Source organism: Echiichthys vipera (genome assembly GCF_963691815.1).
Source record: "Echiichthys vipera genome assembly, chromosome: 5".
NCBI classification, from domain to species: domain Eukaryota; kingdom Metazoa; phylum Chordata; class Actinopteri; order Perciformes; family Trachinidae; genus Echiichthys; species Echiichthys vipera.
Genome location: NC_139830.1, coordinates 8,476,956 through 8,495,418, shown reverse-complemented (window position 1 = coordinate 8,495,418; position 18,463 = coordinate 8,476,956). Strand labels below are relative to the sequence as shown.

Below are 18,463 nucleotides of genomic sequence, written 5' to 3'. Positions count from 1 at the left end.
GAGGTCAAGTGTAATGAATTATGGTGAACATCTGTTGCTGCTCACACAACACCGAGGGGCCTCCGCTCTTCTGCATCCTCAGGCATTGTTTCTCTCACGAGAGCATGACACAATCACAGCACACACCCAGTGTAGTACGGCATATACTTCCGCTCACGATTTCACTCTCAAGGGTACATGCATAGTTTCTGTTGAAAAAACTGTAGAAAAGAGAAAAAGAGCATGATGATTGTGTGCTCTCAACTTAAACATGCATGTCATGTAGTACTGGGAAGAGGGACAACCCCTAACCACACACACACACACACACACGCACACACACACACACACACACACACACACACACACACACACACAAACTCCCTGCATGTTGTAGTGTCTGGGATTCTTCAAGGCTGTAAAGATAAGATAGGGGCAGAGGCAGACAGAATGCAGACCACAGTGTCAGTCTGAAAAAGGAACAAAATATGCCCTCAGAACCTGTGAAAGACAAACACGATATAGGATGATGAATACCCTAAGGCAAACATGCCCAGAGTAGAAGACTGGTATCATCATAGTACATTACGACACATTGCCTCATCACTTGCATTACAATTCTCCCAGAACTTAGCTCAACTATTGTTATTCTTTATTCTCTTACTTGTTTTGCATTACGGTCAATCCTGCACCAAAGGTTAAACAGAAGCGTACAGCATATCCTGAATGAATAATTATAACTTAAGTGTGTTAATAGTGGATGTACAGTATTGGAGTGAGTGAATTTTTAATGTAATGACCATATAATGGATGCTTCCTGCTTCCTGCTTAAGTGCCTATTACACAGAACATCTCTGCTCACCTTAACTGATTTGTGTCCCCTTGTTAAGGATGAGTGTTATGCACATTATCCCTATTTAATCTAAAGCAGAAGTTGTTCTACAGCGATCCACTCCCTTTACCCCACAGTAAAGTACAATGTATGTTATTCCACTAGATGGCGCCAGAGATAAATACATCCTCAAACAGTGAAGGCCCAAGAAGCTATTCAGAGACACCAACTCCAAGCTTCAATGAAAGGGATATATTACACTAGTTTATAGCATCACAACGTTCAGTATTAGATCATGACTTGCGCAGTAGTTGTTGTGACCACCAAGCGTGTTATTGTATTTGGTTAGCTCCTCAGAGACCGCAATGTAAATCATGCAAGACAGACTTGGGATTTCTACGGATCCTGCACAAAACCAAGTGAACTAGTGCCATTAAGAGCCTATCTGAGAGTTTTTTTTGTTGAAAATTGCCTTGATTTAAATATATTCCCCCTAAAAATAATCACTTAATTTATTAAATGTAATCATTTCATCCTATTGTTTTTATTTTAGGTGACACATCCTCCTCATCATAATTGCAATAATCTCAGTCTTTATTGAAGCATAAGCATCATTATTGTTTATAGCACACTGTGCACTGTATATACACACTATGTATATATTTGATTCTATTTATGTTATGTACAAAGTTTTTATTTGCTGACCCACTACTGCTGTTACAAAATAGTTTCCCAGTCTGGGATCATTAAAGTAATTATATTCTATTCTATTCTATTCTATTCAAGGATGGCCCATTTTAGGGGGACTTCATTTTTATATTAATAGGCAAAGAGTGAGTGACTTCAAAGTGTTAATGTAAAGCCCTTTTGTCCCCTGGTGTCTCCATTTACATTTCACTTACCTGTTTTTTTCCCACCTCCTCATGTAACCTATTTTCTCAGTGCAAGGACATTAAATCATTGATTTCTCTTTTTTTTTTTACTCACGGCATTTCCCATTCTTCTTGATCCACAATATAATGAGAGAGAGAAACGTCTTGGCTAGTCTCTGAGACATTTTGGATGGTAAATAGTTATTATTTATTTATTTTTATTACATTTTATTTTTGCTTGTGAAGACTTGTGTTTCATTCTAATACAAAGCACAGAGCCGGTCCCAGGAGCAGCATCTGATGCATTTTATTCACTGCACACTGGATGAACGAAGCGCTGAGTCGCCATTTCTGTTCTCTATTCCTGGATGCAGGATAGCGGGTGTCAAGGTGTTACATTTAAGAGGCTCATCAGCTTATGCGGGATATGGGTCAACAAAGGTGGAATCACTTTTCCAGCTCCATGTCCACAATATCATGTAATATAATGTGTATTTAACGGCCCTCTGTCTGAAGTATAGTCAGAAGTCGGGAATCAGTTTGATGGGAATTTCTTTTGACATGTCACTCTCTCTCCCTCCCTCACACACACACACACACACAAACACACACACACACACACGCAGACACACACACACGCACACATACACAAACACACACACACACAGAAAGGGAATGAAGGGGAGTATAGGTCTCTTTCTACCTAAAATCAAACATAATGGGTCTTTGTTGCATTTCTTTCTTTCCCTTATTTATTTTACAGATAATAAATGTGTTACTGGTTTAGGTTAAAAGGTTTAACTCTTTGCATGATGTGCTAAGTATCTGCTTCATTACAGAAAAGCCTTTGCCTTATAAATGATTGTTTCCCTACGGTAATGAGCAACTGATTTTTATTTCTTTTTCCGGCCGTTTGCTCTATAATGATCATTGGAATATAATCACTATTACTGCAGGGTATGCTGTGATGATGATGATGATTCTGTGAAGTCATCCATCCAGCCCACATTTTGCCTTTAACAGCGTCATCTATGTTGATGTTGTGGCAACCAGCTGTTCTTGGTCTCATTGGATTCTCAGGCAAGGCTGCTTCACCTTGTGGGGGGAAAGAGCTGAAAAGACTGACACAGGCAAAACACGCAGCAGAACTCAGGGGACCCACAGGGAGAGCCCTTCGTTATCTTTAATTACCACTCCACCAGGGCTCAAATTCATTTAATCTGTGGGACCTGCTGTACTGTGGGCATATTAGACCAATTAAAGCACGGTTCAGGTGTCTCCATGCAATATGGCTGAGGTGTCTCCATGGCAAGAAAAATGACCCCGTTCTGCACACCAGGAAATGCTTGTTTACCAAATACAGGCCTACATTTCCATATGCTTTTGGACGCCTTTGGGCAATTTTGTAATTTGATGATATTAACTGCAAATAAAAAACAAACTTGTGTCTATTTTCCCAGAGGAGTATGTTAACTAATTGAGGCCTTGTTGCCTCTCCAGCCTGCACGATAACAAGGCTTTTAGCGTAGACTAAGGCCTGTTGACAATCCTCTTATATTGTGCCTCACTGAAAATGGATTAGAGGGTAACACCTACGTTTTGGCCCCGGTCACTTTGGAGGGATTTGATTGAATGGGCCTGTAGCTGACACTGGCCTCCTATATTGATAATACATCAAACACTCTTCTAATTTCGAGTGTCATATTTTTATGTAAGGTTACTCATTTTTGGACCGGATTTGCGTTTCCATTTTCAATGTGATAGTGTGTGTTTTTTTTTAAGATACATTGTGGAAGAAAGGAACCCCTGGGGCCAGAGGTGATTTTTTTTTTTTGTCCTTCTTCAAATATGCTTCCTGTGAACAGAGGTGTTTGTGGAAACGCACAGGAGCCTTCAGAGGCGCTGACTGTGGGACATAAGTAGCTCTCCAGGGTGCTGAAGTTGTCTCCAAACACGACAGACGCAGCGCCCGAGCTCTCTGTCACTTTCAGCCCATAATCCAAACACAATGACTTGGCTGTGTCTTCACCGGAGCGACACCGTGGGCTCCTCGAAGTGACAAGGCACATATTTTGGGGATGGTTAGGTGACGGTTTATGTGGATAAAGAATTGTCCCATCGGACCCCGAAGCTGTCCTGATGGCACCAAATAAACGGTAAGTTGCCAGATATTTATGACTCATAACAGCCATTTATCTAAAGATTAAAAAATAACAAAAGTCCTATCTTTGCCCGTTTTGTAGGTGTCTCTGCTGTAATTGATAATTCAGTGGTGAACACAGAGCTTCACTGTCTTGGACACCCTGGAAGGACAATGCAACATATTCATCCAAATTTCAGAGGGGCGCTATGGGAGTCCACCCATCCGTGTATGCCAATAATTAAAAGCAGACCAACTTTAACGACACTGCCCTTGTATAACTTCCTGTTATGGGTCCTCCTCGGAGTGTTGACTTTCCCTTGTTGTGTCCGATGTTTAATATTCAAAGTGGGGGTCCTGGGGCCTTGGAACTGCGACCCTGTTCACTACAGGGCCCTGCCCGCTGCGGCCGCCAGACTCGCCGTAAACAGGATAAACGGAGACCTCGATCTGGACCTGGGCATGAAAATGGACTTTGTCATCCTGCAGGAGCCGTGCGAAACCTCCAGAGCCCTCACTGCGTTTATTTACTATGAGAAGTTGGCGGATGCGTTTGTGGGCCCCACCAACCCGGGATACTGTGTTGCAGCTTCTCTGCTGGCAAAAAACTGGGACAAAGCCATCTTCTCGTACGGTTGTGTTAACTATGAGCTGGACCGGGTCATAGGATACCCGACGTTTGCCAGGACAGTGCCGTTCCCCACCGAGGTGTTGTTCACCGTGTTGAAACACTTCAGGTGGGCCAGTGTTATGGTAGTCTCATCCAATGAGGACATTTGGAGGGATACTGCTGGGAGAGTTGCTACTGCTCTCAGGCAGAAGGGGCTCCCTGTTGGCCTGGTTACATCTGTTGGTATGAATGAGACTGAGGTGGAAAGCACGCTGAGGAAGATCCAGGATGCGGGAGAGATCAGAGGTGAGTCTGTGCTGACATTAATGCAGAAGCTAGCCACATTACAATAATAAAATGTAAGATTATTATATGTAGCCTTCATTAAAGTGACACCAGAGGAGATGAGCATGAAGCAGAATATCATAATAAATGTATTGTTGGATATTAAGTAGTGGGTTTGTAGAATATATTATGTAAAACACGGGGAGCAAGTATTGCATCACAGGTGAACGACTTGCATAACTCCAAAATATCAAACCATCAGCTGTCCACCAGGATTTTCTCACATCCAAGCAATAAGCTTATCACTCCATCATCCGACCAGGAAGCCATTTTGACACACACTGGTGAAGTGGTGCTGCAACTTAATTGGTTTGGTTTGTTTTACTTTTTTGTTAGAGAATGGAAAGTCAGGAAGGAGCAGAGAAGAAGAAATGTTCAATTACAGAGCACATCAATATCTCTTTTATGTCTATTTCTTAATCAGTGGTTTGGTTTCAGATATATAGCCAGTTTGCACACTGATGTTTTTTTGTTTGTCTGTTTCAGTCATCATCATGTGCATGCACTCAATTCTGGTTGGAGGGGAGCAGCAGGCTACCTTTCTTCTCAAAGCACAGAAAATGGGCCTGACTTCGGGGAAGTATGTGTTCGTGCCCTACGACACCCTCCTCTACAGCATGCCCTACACCAACGTCTCCTACTTCCCCCTGCAAAACAACAGCCGGCTGAGGGAAGCCTATGATGCTGTGCTCACTATCACTGTGGCCTCCGAGCCTTTGTCCTTCAATGAGGCGTTCGCTGCCGCCAAGAGGAGTGAGGAAATTACGCTAGCTGTGCAGCCAGAGCAGGTAGAAACCAAGCATGTCTTGAAACTCAGATGTACATTTGAATTTAAAGTATGAAATATTATACTAACACATCGTGTCCTTTCTTGTGCCTCTTTTCAGGTTAACCCACTATTTGGGACCATCTATAACAGCATCTACCTGCTGGCCAAGTCCATCCACAGTGCCAGGAGAGCAGGCATGCGGCTGTCAGGCTCAAATCTGGCATACTTCACAAAGAACTCAACCTTCACCGGTTTCAACCAGAAGGTCCAGGTGGACAATGGTGGGGACGTTAGGACTAACTATGTCATCCTGGACACTGATAACAGGGGGAGCCAGCTGTACCAGACCTATCTAGTTGACCTAAGATCCGGAGTGCTTCGTTTCGCTGGGAGGTCCATCCATTTTCCAGGAGGATCTCCTCCGCCGTCTGATTCCAGCTGCTGGTTTGACAAAAGTGCCGTCTGCACGGGAGGTGAGATGCTTCATTTTGGCATGTGTCATGTTTGTGTGTCAATATCATTGCTCATGGATAAATATATATATATAAATATATATATGTATGTGGTTGCTCAAGTCCTCACAGTTTTATGGCATGTTCTCTATACATTTCCCACAACACCAAGTTTCCTGTTGTCATCCTCAGGTGTGGAGGTCACCTACATCATAGTGGTGTTTGCTGTCATCTTCACTCTGGCTGTAGGAGGGCTCGTTATAAGTCTTTATATCAGGTACAGGCTGAAAATACAAACAGATTATCTTCTCAATTAAACAAATTCAATTTTGTGTCCCTCCTCTGTGATTTCCCTCTTGGTCGTTTCCCACCAATTAGTTAAGGGATTTTTTTTTTTTGGGAAGATGCATTCACACACTCGCATGATGTGCACAGCTAGCGTCTTCTTTGTAAATGCTTGAGAATGAGAACGTAAGCATGAGTCAGCACATATGTCATCTCTGAAGTAAAAAGAATCATAGTTAAACAAAAGAAAGCAATACTTTAATTTACTTTGAAAGTACTTTAAGCAAGTACTTTAAAAAAATGTTGGAATCATAATGTATTTAACAAGAGTAGAGACTTGATTCTCTGATATAAAAAATCCTAACCCATTATCTTCCTATCTGACTACCTCATGCTAACAGGAGACTAGAAGTAGTGCTCATATAAGGACAAGCTTAGTTGAAGGGATTTCCTTATCTTCTTCTCAATCTCATTGGCAGGAGGAGACTCCAACAAATCCAGCTGGTCAAAGGTCCCAATCGGATCCTCCTGACCTTAGAGGACCTCACTTTTATCAATCCTCAGCTCAGCAAAAAGGTAAGCAGTATCATCGTCTCTCAGTTATCATTGAATGTTAGTTCAGAGGATTTGTGCACATTTAATAAATGAAAGCTTTCCATATGGAACTCATTTCAATCAAATCGGTTTGATGCCCCACAGAAAATTACTTTAGAAGATCTGAACGAGTCCAAGAGCGCCATGGAGGAGAAATCTGCAGACCGTTCACACTCTGTGAACAGCATGCAGACTGCAACACACGAGACCACCAATGTAGCTGTGTACGAGGTACGTAACACTGAAAGAGCCGTTGCACCTGTCGCTCCATTCTGTGAGGGAGGGAAGGGTGCCCTTGTGACGAATATGCCTGGGTCTGGTTAGAGTGAACCTTTTGTTCAGGGAAGTGTACAGTTGATCAGTTCAGTTAAATGTATGTTTTTGTAGTTTCTAATGACAGTTGAGTCTACATGGTCCAAAGCCCTTGTCCCCAATTCAAAAATGGCTTAAATTTAATGAACATGCCCAAGTTTTCTGTAAGACTGAGATCAAAACAGCATCTCCCGGATACTCACATCAAAATAGTGGGTGGATGGATAAACAGGCAGCAGCAAAACAGTTATCGGATGTAAAAGAAACCCATGACACGGCTTCTCTTATAGGGTGACTGGGTGTGGCTGAAGAAATTTGAGGAGGGACAGTTCAAAGAAGTAAAGCAGAGCACCACCAAGATTTTCAGAAAGGTAAAGTAACGTCTTGAAACTGTGCTGGGAGTTCCAGTAATACTACCTGTAGATTAATATGGTATTATGACTATCTAAATATACCTTCTTTTCCTCCATCATTCCATCAACGTATTTATCTGCTTTCACAGATGAAAGACCTGAGAAACGAGAACGTTAATCCGTTCCTTGGCTTCTTTTTGGACTGCTCCATGTTTGCGGTGGTGACGGAGCACTGCTCACGCGGCAGCCTGCAGGACCTGCTGAGGAACGAGGACGTGAAATTAGACTGGATGTTCAAGTCCTCGCTGTTGCTCGACCTCATCAAGGTAAACTCTGATGTACTGAATGTGCACAATACTAACTCGATAATTCACTGGGTGTTACTGATACCCCTGTTAGCTTGGTAATTTTTCCTTCATGATTAAACGCACTGTTGAACATAATTGTGCTTCCAGGGTATGAAATACCTTCACCACAGAGACTTCCCCCACGGCAGACTAAAATCTCGTAACTGTGTGGTAGACGGGCGTTTTGTCCTCAAGATTACTGACTATGGCTTCAATGAGCTGCTGGATTCTCAGAAAGCTCCTATAGAAGAACCTCCACCTGAAGGTACCTTATGTGTCAGTGTGGTGTGAGAGATGAGGTTGAAGGTTTTTGACTTATTCTGTGATTTTAAGCTATTGATCAATTCCACTTGGTAGTGACAGGTATCATCTTGACAACCAAAGCTCTCTCTTTATCACTCAGATTTATTTTGGACAGCTCCAGAGTTTTTGAGGGATCTTGTGAACTCACGCAAAGGCACCTACAAGGGAGACGTGTACAGCTTTTCTATCATCCTTCAAGAGGTTGTAGTCAGAGGGTCACCGTACTGCATGCTGGGTCTACCGCCCGAGGGTGCGTATCCATCATGGGTTGCAGATGAAGGGATGCAGACAAACCTGAGAGGGATTTTTGAGACAACTGAGATCACCAACATTTACTACATTTTCATTTGAAGCTTGATTTTCCCCATCTCCCCTGTCTCCTCACCAGAGATCATCCGTAAGGTGAAGAAGCCTCCTCCGATGTGCCGCCCCACTGTGGCCCCAGACCAGGCTCCTCTGGAGTGTATCCAGCTGATGAAGCAGTGCTGGAGTGAACTACCTGACCGCAGACCAACATTTGATGAGATCTTTGACAGGGTATATTTTTGAGACACCCATGGTCATTTCCAGATGGTAACCTAAGATTTGCAGAACATTCACGAGATGAGAGTGAAGGTTAGGCATTGGCCTCAAAGGTCAAGGTAACATATTTAAAGTTAAACAATGAGCTCAAATGGTAAAGGTTAGGATAGGTCTCGCAAGAGTTTTCACAGATCTAGGGCTACTTTCTGGACACGACCTTGTTATTCCTCTTAATTAAATCCCTTTAAAGCATTTATTATACATATTGGTTAATGCCTTTCTGTTTTGTTTTTGTCATGAGTAGTTCAAGATAATCAACAAGGGTAAGAAGACTAACATCATTGACTCCATGCTGAGGATGCTGGAGCAGTACAGCTCCAACCTGGAGGACCTCATCAGAGAGAGAACAGAGGAGCTAGAGGTGGAAAAACACAGAACAGAGAAACTACTGTCAGAGATGCTACCGCCGTGAGTTTGTACACACATGCACAAACAAACATAAGATGACCCCAACATTTAGTTACATTTATCTACTAAAATGTCTGACCATCTGGTTCTTCTAATGTTTCAGTTCTGTGGCGGAGGCCCTGAAGACCGGTGCCACCGTGGAGCCAGAGTACTTTGATCAGGTCACAATCTACTTCAGTGACATTGTAGGTTTCACGACCATCTCCTCGCTCAGTGATCCCATCGAGGTGGTTGACCTTCTCAATGACCTGTACTCTCTGTTTGACGCCGTGCTCAGTAACCACGATGTCTACAAGGTCAGAGAATATTCTCAAAGTGTCATCAGTATGTTGAATGTCCCATACTATCATTATTTCCAGGTTCATGCTTCTATTTATGGTTCAGTGTTCAAAAAAACACATTGTTGTTGTTGTTTTTTACCTGAATTCATCCTGTGTCTATAATGCTTCGTTTTAGCACCTGTCTCTGTAAGCCCCCACCCCGAAAAAGACCAGGCTGCTCCGATTGCTCAGCATTTTTGTATATATAGCACCTCGACCTGCTTTATAATAATGATAAAAAAGGGTAATCTCACACTTTATATTATGGGACCTTTAAGATGATACTGACATATGACATGTTATTCAGCAGCCTGTGTCTACAGTATGCACGCAGATACACACTGATGTGCCCATAATCTGAACAAATATGTCGACATTATTTAGGTGGAGACCATTGGTGATGCATACATGGTTGCATCAGGTCTGCCAAAGAGAAACGGCAACAAGCACGCTGCTGAGATTGCCAACATGTCTCTGAACATCCTCAGCTCAGTAGGAACCTTCCGTATGCGGCACATGCCAGACGTGCCCGTCAGGATACGCATAGGAATCCACTCAGGTGAGACGCTACAAAGTCTCCATCGCACTGTTTATTTCATTAATGTGCACAGCTCTTTGCAGGTTGAAAGGCATAATATTTGATATATGTGTATCAAGTATTGATATTAGAATTATATATATATATATATATATATATATATATATATATAATACAGTGAATATGATGGTGACCTCTCAGGTCAAAATCAACAGCCAAACAAAGTAAAGACAGTTTTATTAGGCTGCACCAGCTGTCTGCAATGGTTGGTCAGTGCAATTTTTCAATCAGTGATTCTCTTCAGAAGTGACTTTTGGCTTGTACATGTTGAGATTGTACTGTTTTGGTTTCAGGAGCCAATATACACTGATGTTTTAGCCTTATTGTTAAATTGAACTTATAATGTTCTCAGCCTCAATCTATTCAGAGTCTTACTGGACTAAATCTTGCCTTGGGCTTCACTTTGGTCTTATTTACAGCCAACATAGAAGTATATACAAAGTATCGATTAATGTGTCTGGATAAATTCATCATTATTTGGCTGCATTTCCAGGGCCCTGTGTTGCTGGGGTGGTAGGTCTGACCATGCCTCGGTACTGCCTTTTTGGAGACACCGTCAACACTGCCTCTCGTATGGAATCCACTGGGCTGCGTGAGTGTCCCGCACACATACCCGCCACATTTTGTCGTGTTCGTTTTGGTCTAACGCTTTCTTCTCTTCTCTTTGTCCCTCAGCTTATAGAATCCATGTAAACATGAGCACTGTGAAGATCCTTCGTTCTCTTAATGTGGGTTATAAAATAGATGTCAGAGGCAAGACAGAGTTGAAGGTAACATTAGTGTGTAACCTCTGTACCTGTAGTGTGCAACCTCTGTATTTGGGGTTGCCCTCCTATAAATCCAAGCCTTTTGTGTTTTTTCAGGGTAAAGGTATTGAAGAGACATACTGGCTTGTAGGGAAAACAGACTTCACAAAGCCTTTGCCAAAACCGCCTGAGATCAAACCAGGGTAAGTGCTTCAAACTACTCTTAGTCCTTGCATGTTTTGTATGACTGAATCCTAAATCATTCTAATTTAATATGTAGTGATTAAAAAGTCTCCCTTTGTTTGAGTTGGACCCCAAAATGTATCACCTGTTCTCATAGTTTCAGACAGTTGTATTTCAACATGTAACTGCCTCCACTTCCATGCAAATCACAACTATCTGAATGTTACTTCAGGGAAGACAATCACGGGCTGAACCCTGAGGATATAGCTGCGTACAGGAGAAAGAAAGCTGAGAAAAAGGCTTGACCTTCTTAGTCCAAACACAGGAGGTAGAGACCTGCATGCCAGCTGGTGTTGTGTTGTGGAAATGTTACTGTGGCTGTCAGTTCGATGTGAGCAAACACAACCTCTGAGTCTGACCTCTCTCATTCACTCCTGAATCTGTGATCTAGTCTTATTAATCTCTTGATCTTATCACCTTCTACATCTTAAGCAGATTGGGGAAAGCCCTCTTTGTGGCTGCCTGGCACATTTTCACACAATTCATTTTCACTGATTTTACTGTATTTTTGGCAGCATTTGTTGTGCTATTTGTCTGCATTGTGGCATGCTTTTCATTCTATTTTTCATGTCTTTGAATCCCAGAGCTTTACTTACAAACTCTGTAAAATGTTGGTCTTAACTCCACCCTCTGTATTTACTATAGGGACAACTGGCAGGAGATGGTGACAGAGGAGATCAAGACCCTTTTTCGTAAGGCCAACAGGCAGGTGGACAAAAAGATCTGAATAAGAGGAAGAGAAGGAAAGATGCGAAAGAGAGGAAGACACATCCAGAGAAAGACAGAGACACCGAGCTGGGGATGGGGGCAGGCAGAGGACAGAGAGCACCATCCATCCTCTCACTGTGGCTTAATGCAGACTTGTTTAAGAGGATTGTCCATCGACTGGCTAATCTGCCTGCAGCCAGCGCAGCACAACACCACCGTGCTAATGTAATGAGAGCTGTCGCCGGCATTACCTGCCTACGTACTTGCCTGCGTACCTGCTGCCAGCAGTGCAGGGAAGGTGAACTGCTCCTCATGAAGGATGCACTCATTCACTCCTCTTTGCACTCACCGGCCACTGAGTGGTCACCTATTTCAGGACAACGAGAGGTTCACCCATCGAAAGATTGAACGCCCCAAACGCCTATTTCAGAATGAAATGTTATATTTTCTGCTGATAATGTCTGTTTTTAGTTTGCCGTGTAAGCTCATGATAGAGTTGTGGGGTCGAGGATGTTACTTAGCTATGGCTGAATATAATACAAACATTATTAACCCTCCGAGGTCAGGGGCAAAGGCTGCTATTGTATATAATTATCAAGAGAGAGAGAGAGAGAGAGAGAGAGAGAGAGAGAGAGAGAGAGAGAGAGAGAGAGAGAGAGAGAGAGAACTTTGGCACTTTTATTTCTACTCTATTCCCAGATTTGGTCCATTCCTAAAAAAATTGAAATCTAGCTGTCACCTTTTTATTTACACTAATTAAAGGGCGACAGCATTAAAGCCATAACAATGCAACAAAAGTCATTATTTTTTCTTCTGTTGTAGCCAATATAGTTACAGGGTCCTCGTTGCTGTTTCCAAAGTGATGCATTTATTCCACTGTTCACCATGAAGATGATTTGTGAGGCAATCCTTTCAGCATTTCAACAACACAAAACAACACAAAACGTTTACAGCCTCATTGTAGGATGCCGCTATAAGAACATGATTTCAATTTTATTTTTTACACCAATCCAACTTTACCTTCGTAATGTTAAAGTAACTTTTGTACACACATCCATAAAAGTTTGTTTTTGAGTTCAGGAGAGAAAACTGTGTTTACGATGTCTATCACATCTCGACTACATTACCCTGCTGTGGTACATTTAAAGAAGTGTGTGTCCCAGACGCGTGGCGTGTCCGAGAGCTGGAGAGCACCATCTAGTGTTCAAATTAAGATATTTTTTAAAGCGCACTCAATGGATTTTGTTATATTATTTTATTGGCGACAAAGTGTGGAAGCAAATAAATTGCATGTTCACTACAATTTATTAAAAAATAAGGCATGTAGGCATAAGGGAATACCCGAGAGCAACGGAAACTAAATAGATAATGATACTGAAATATGTTATTTGATAGAAGTGTATTTATGAAACTTTAGTTTTGACCTAAACCACAAATATGAAGTCACTTCTCAACCAACCTGTTTCATAACATTTGGAAATAATCCCCTGCATCTCATCATCTGAACGTTGACTATGGAGCATCTTTATTTGTTCTTGGTGTGCAAAACAACAGCAGAGTCAGTCATTAAACATGTATAATGTGTAATTTATATGTAGTGTTGTATATTATTACCGCAATGCAAAGTATAAGGTGTACTGTATACAAATGTGACATTATTAAGGAATTAAATCATTCATTTTTAACACCTACATCGTTTGGCTCTCCTTACAGTGTAACCAGTACTTTCCTCTGTGCAACCAGAGGGTGGCACTACAGCCCTCACACAGAAATCCACGTGACAATATGTGAAATCAAAAGTGTTAGAATATTAAGGGAACCTTGAAAACTACATATTTTGATCTTTCTGTTAGTCTGTTGCATTTATGCAATATTGCAGCATCACCTTTTATTTGCTGAGCTGGAATTGCAGGAGTTTCCCCACTCACCGTGAGAACCCTGCACTCCAGTTTCTGCACTGCGGATTCTCCCATTGGCTTTTATGTAGGCCAGGGGAGGTAAGAACCACAAAATTCTCTGGATAGCTGTCTACGGCAGATTAGCAATAACCTCTACATTCCAGAGCTGGGAGGATTGTTTGTCCTCCAGCCGACTGGAAAGATTGTTATTTGAGATGTGAACTCCAGCAAGGCCACGCTGTTCTGTTAGTCTGTATCAACTGTGTTCAGATGGTATTCAAGAGATGATTTACCAAAAAAAAAGATCCTCTTTCTTATTTTATATTTAAAAATCAACACATAATGACACAATTCCAACAGCTTCTTTGTGGAAAATACCTACAGCAACAAAACAACACAGTATGGTTGACAAGTGAACATGACTAGACCAGACCTTTGCCTCATTTCCTCGGCGATATCAGCTCTTGCAGGGGAACAATTCAGTGCAGACTGAAGTGAAGGGAAGAAGGGAGACAAGCTTGTGCAAAGATCTTTTTTCTTTCTTTAAACATTAAAGACGATGCAAAATAAAATGCATGTGGATCATAAAAAGAAGAAGAAGAAGAAGAAGAAGAATTACTTGATTAATCCCGCAACGGGGAAATTCAATTCATTCACTCTATTATTACTCATGTTACACACCCAGGCCCGAAATACACAAACATGCACAACAGGACTTAATACATGCAATTAATGGAGAGATGTCAGAGCGAGGGGGCTGCCAGTGGACCGGCGCCCCAAGCAGTTGGGGGTTCGGTGCCTTGCTCAACGGTTCCCAGCCGAGTCACCTATGGACTGAGCTACTGCCGCCCCAAAAAAGGTGTAAAGAGAACTTACTTAATATAAGCATGTCGTCTGCTGTCGATTTAGGGAGATCTCAAACGAGCCACATATTTGTAATTTAGATAATACTTGAATTCAAGGTGGCTTAAAGCTGAGACCTAAGGTTTATATGGAATGTTCCCCTGGAAGGTTTAGTGTGTATCAAAACAGGTACTTTATCCACAGGTTTCCTATTGGAATGTGCTCATGAGTTAACAGTCATACCAAAAATAGACAATTTCCTGCCATAATTTCACAAAGAACAAAGCTACCCTCAACAATTCACGACATTAACATTATAGCTCATCACGCATCTTGTCTCCTTTAGGTCTAACCACTCTGCCTATGTACATGATGGAGTTGGTCTTGTTGTCTTTAACTAGGAAAATGAAGGGGTGATCTACGTAGAAAAGTTTGGGGTTCCTCAGCTTTTCAGAGCCATAGATGCTGGTGTCGAACGGGTTTCCTGACACGTCCAGCTCCAGGGCTGACGCATGGAAGACGTTGGACAGGTAGAGGTCCTTCTTTCCGGAGATGTTGGACAAGTCCGCCTTAGCTTTGTCCACGGCCTCGGTCAGGCCGAGCTCAGCCAGATGTTTCTAGAAAAGATGGAAAATTGCTCAATTCAAAGGGTTGTTGATTGATTTTCACAAGTCTTTAATATAACATTATTGTTATAACCATTGGTCCATCATTGCCACCATTTACCTGCAGGTTGTGGCTGATTTCCATTGTGATTTTGGGGAGGGAAATGGCCACAGCCCTGTTCTCCAGCTTGCTGATCCAGGTGTCCACCTGCTTCCTGGTCAGGAGTTTCTCCAGGCGTTCTAGAGGCTCCAGGTGGTAGGGCATGATGAGGATCATAGAGGCCTGTTTTTGGCCCAAATTCATGTTCAGCACAAAGATACGGTTCTCTGTGTCCTCGTAGAAGTCATACAGGCCTGCAAAGAGCAAACAAATCAGATATATGGTCTTGCTTGCATTCTTGTTGGCAGAATTTAGAGAAAGACATAATAAGATAAGATCAGAGTTAGAGGTGATGGAGAAACCCACCTGTACGATGCATCATGGGAACTCCAATGGAGAATGAGCGGGTAACCAGGAAAGAACGTGTGTCCACCATTTTTTCATGGAATTTCTCATTCCAGTGAGCTGTTGGACAAAACATATTGGGGTTAGATTCACATCTGCACAATGCTTTCACATCTTGAATGAAAACAATATGAATGGATGCTATTTATACTCACGCTTGAAGAACATAGCGTTGACAATCATGGCCCCATCTGGGTTCTGCAAATCCTTGGTGATCTCAGGCAGCTTGCCATCTGTGGACTTGGCTGCCCACTCGTTGATGGAGTTCACTGCGCTCCTCTTGTCTCTGAAGTTTATCTTTGAATGGTCGTAGTTGTAGTGCTTCTTGCTGTTTTTCACAAAATCATCAGCGAAGGAGACGGAGCTGGGGCCGTAGAGGCGGTTGTTGATCTTCCAGGTAGTGTTGCGTGTCTTGGCATCACTTACCTGAGAAGGAACAATGTAAAGCCAGTGAAGGTCTAGTAAGAGGCTGTGTCCACTTGTGATACCAGAATTTAATTATAAAGAAGCCAGGTTGTTAATAAGGTGTCATATACAGCATTTTATTTAAGTGTACTTTAATAAAAATAAGTGTACTTACCTCAGAGAGCAGCTCGGACAGGCCTGTGTGCAGATGCTCATCCTTCAGTTTGTCAGCACTGAGGACGGTTTTGACCTGGGAGGCAGTTGAGGCCTTGCCACCAAGAGCCACCATGCCCAGAGAGGAGGCCACCACCACAGGAGAGATAAGGATGTTCTCTGTGTCCTTCTGCTTCGCCATGTTGTGGTAGAGGCTGAATTGAAATTACAAGAAAGATGATTTGCTTGTGTTTCTAACAAGAAAAATAGAACAAAGAATGCTCAAGCAAAACCAACTGCACCAATATATTGGATGTCAGACCTGAAGGCCAGGTTGGCGCTGTTATCAGCCAGCGTGATGGCATGGCTGCTCAGCTTCTTGTCCTCTGCAGAGGCCACGAGGGCCAGCAGACAAAGAGCTACGACATTTTTCATCCACATCCTGTGTGTCTCCAAAAGCAGCTGTAGCAGCCTGTGCAAAAGGAAGAAGGGACAAAGGTAGGGTTAATCTCTTTCAACCTAAAACCTAATAAATGTATTGAGTTTGAGATGGAAGGCTCCTCATAGTGAGCTTGTGGAATTAATAAATATTTAGATTTGGTTTGATTTAATAACATATATCTCAGGACTCTGGAGCTGTTACTGTAGTGGCAGGGCAGGGTTGGCCCAGCCCACAGGGAAGCTTGGGAACACCTCCAGTTTCAGGCAGACATGTTCCTCGCCACGTCAACAGTCATTGAGGCCTAGCTGTTTAGGCCTACAGCTGGAGCTGCCACCTAAGCTCTGCGTTGACTCGACATTGAAATTTGATGCCTTTCTGATCCCTACATTTATGTTACTGATCCAATCTGTTGCAAGTCTGCACAACTTTAATGACTTCTTTTTGAGTAAGAATGATCAGAAATCACTGCGTTACACTGTGAAGACCTGCAGTGCAGTCTCTGATACTTTTACATTCTCTCTGTAGCGAGACTTTTATCTCAGAGAAAGGGCGTGGGACTGCAGGCTATACTGTATCTAACTCATCTCCTCGCTTGTTCAAACAAAGGACCAAATGCACAAGGCTGTATTCAAACTCTAAAGACGTCTCTAATCCACCTCCACAGTCTGAGTGCAGAGATATGTAGTCTGCACCTCCGTTTTTTGCATGTTTGTGATAAAGCAGAAATAACTTTGCATCATGTTCGGATACCTTGAGATGTTTTGATGTCTGCGATTTTCATTCTGAAAGACAAGAGGTGTACGTAGTAATCTCCATAGAGCAAGCAGTAAAACATTGTACAGGCTCTGAAGGAGACATATTCTGTGTTTTCCATTTTCTCCATTTTGTATCCTAGTGTCCAGAGACTAAAAGCATTGAAGTTACTATACAAGTTAGTCATCACTCATTCACAATCAGGCACGTAAAAGGTTTTTCCATCGTCTGTGTTTGTCACCGAGAATAAAAACGTTCATCGAGTCAGCTGTACCATAATCGAGCAGCACTCATTTCTAGAGGACGCATTTGAACCTCTCTTTGTTAAAAAGGGATGGATTCGAGTGAAAAAGCCAGATTGGGCGCATTTAAATAGACTGCACAAGTAACACTCAAAAGGTAAAAAGCTTTAGTATAATCATGCTTGGATAAGTTGTTTGAACACTTTATGCTGTGTCAAAGATGCTTTTTTTTTCCGCATTTGATAAACTATTATATTCTTGTATGCAGGTCAAACAGCCAGAGAGTTAAAAAAGAGATTAGAAGAGAATGGGTTAAAATTAAAAAATGTTGCACTGTAACTTTAAGCCATAAAAACAAAGCACCCCATTCTCCCTCTGCACTCCTCCCTCAACACAAAGACAGTTCATTCTTATCCTTACCTGGCGCAGATTCGCAGGGTTTCTCTTCTGTGTTGAGTCCTGTTGAAAGTGTGACTGTAACACACTCCTGCTTTTTTATATCCTGAGAGAGAACTTTCTAGAAGTGGGAATGGGATATTCAAATGAGGGTGTTTCCTGGGGAAGCTGGGAGCTGGGACGTCCCCCTTGAAGCCACTGGAATGAGAGGGGTCGGGCTGAAGTTAACCCCTAAGCACTGGTCTGGGCTCAACTTGAAAACTTTCCTTCAAGTGTCTGCAGACATGGACACAGAAAGAAATCTGATCCTGGGTCAGTCTTAACAGCTTATGAAGAGAAATAGTCCTCATCCTCTAAGTTCTAACGCTGCTTGCTGACTCAATCTTTATCACTGGTTTCATCATATGTAAAAGATTATGTAAT

General features: G+C 42.4%; 2 protein-coding genes across 2 annotated transcripts; one reads left to right on the top strand and one right to left on the bottom strand.

Moving 5' to 3' along the window:
* Positions 1-3,997: 3,997 nt before the first annotated feature.
* Positions 3,998-12,150, top strand: gucy2f (guanylate cyclase 2F, retinal; the record flags this gene model as incomplete). Its single annotated transcript, XM_083913801.1, has 18 exons — positions 3,998-4,739; positions 5,265-5,566; positions 5,666-6,020; positions 6,192-6,276; positions 6,764-6,860; positions 6,984-7,109; positions 7,481-7,561; positions 7,693-7,869; positions 7,999-8,155; positions 8,294-8,443; positions 8,582-8,730; positions 9,020-9,183; positions 9,287-9,479; positions 9,888-10,062; positions 10,595-10,693; positions 10,777-10,871; positions 10,965-11,050; positions 11,736-12,150. 18 exons carry the CDS (start codon positions 3,998-4,000, stop codon positions 11,815-11,817), a joined length of 3,315 nt encoding a protein of 1,104 aa, XP_083769927.1. The 3' UTR covers positions 11,818-12,150.
* A 606-nt stretch (positions 12,151-12,756) lies between these two features.
* Positions 12,757-18,163, bottom strand: serpinh1b (serpin peptidase inhibitor, clade H (heat shock protein 47), member 1b). The gene is made up of 8 exons (XM_083913802.1): positions 18,065-18,163; positions 17,400-17,431; positions 16,530-16,679; positions 16,230-16,422; positions 15,805-16,075; positions 15,611-15,709; positions 15,266-15,498; positions 12,757-15,156 (listed from the first exon to the last, which is right to left on the bottom strand). Exons 3-8 carry the CDS (start codon positions 16,646-16,648, stop codon positions 14,854-14,856), a joined length of 1,218 nt encoding a protein of 405 aa, XP_083769928.1. The 5' UTR covers positions 16,649-16,679; positions 17,400-17,431; positions 18,065-18,163; the 3' UTR covers positions 12,757-14,853.
* Between the last annotated feature and the right edge of the window lie 300 nt (positions 18,164-18,463).

Coding starts and splice junctions, on each gene's coding strand:
- serpinh1b (XM_083913802.1), bottom strand. CDS start 16,648: ATGTGGATGAAAAATGTCGTAGCTCTTTGTCTGCTGGCCCTCGTGGCC. Junction 16,423..16,529: donor AGCGCCAACCTGGCCTTCAG/GTCTGACATCCA, acceptor ATTTCAATTCAG/CCTCTACCACAACATGGCGA. Junction 15,157..15,265: donor AAATCAGCCACAACCTGCAG/GTAAATGGTGGC, acceptor CATCTTTTCTAG/AAACATCTGGCTGAGCTCGG.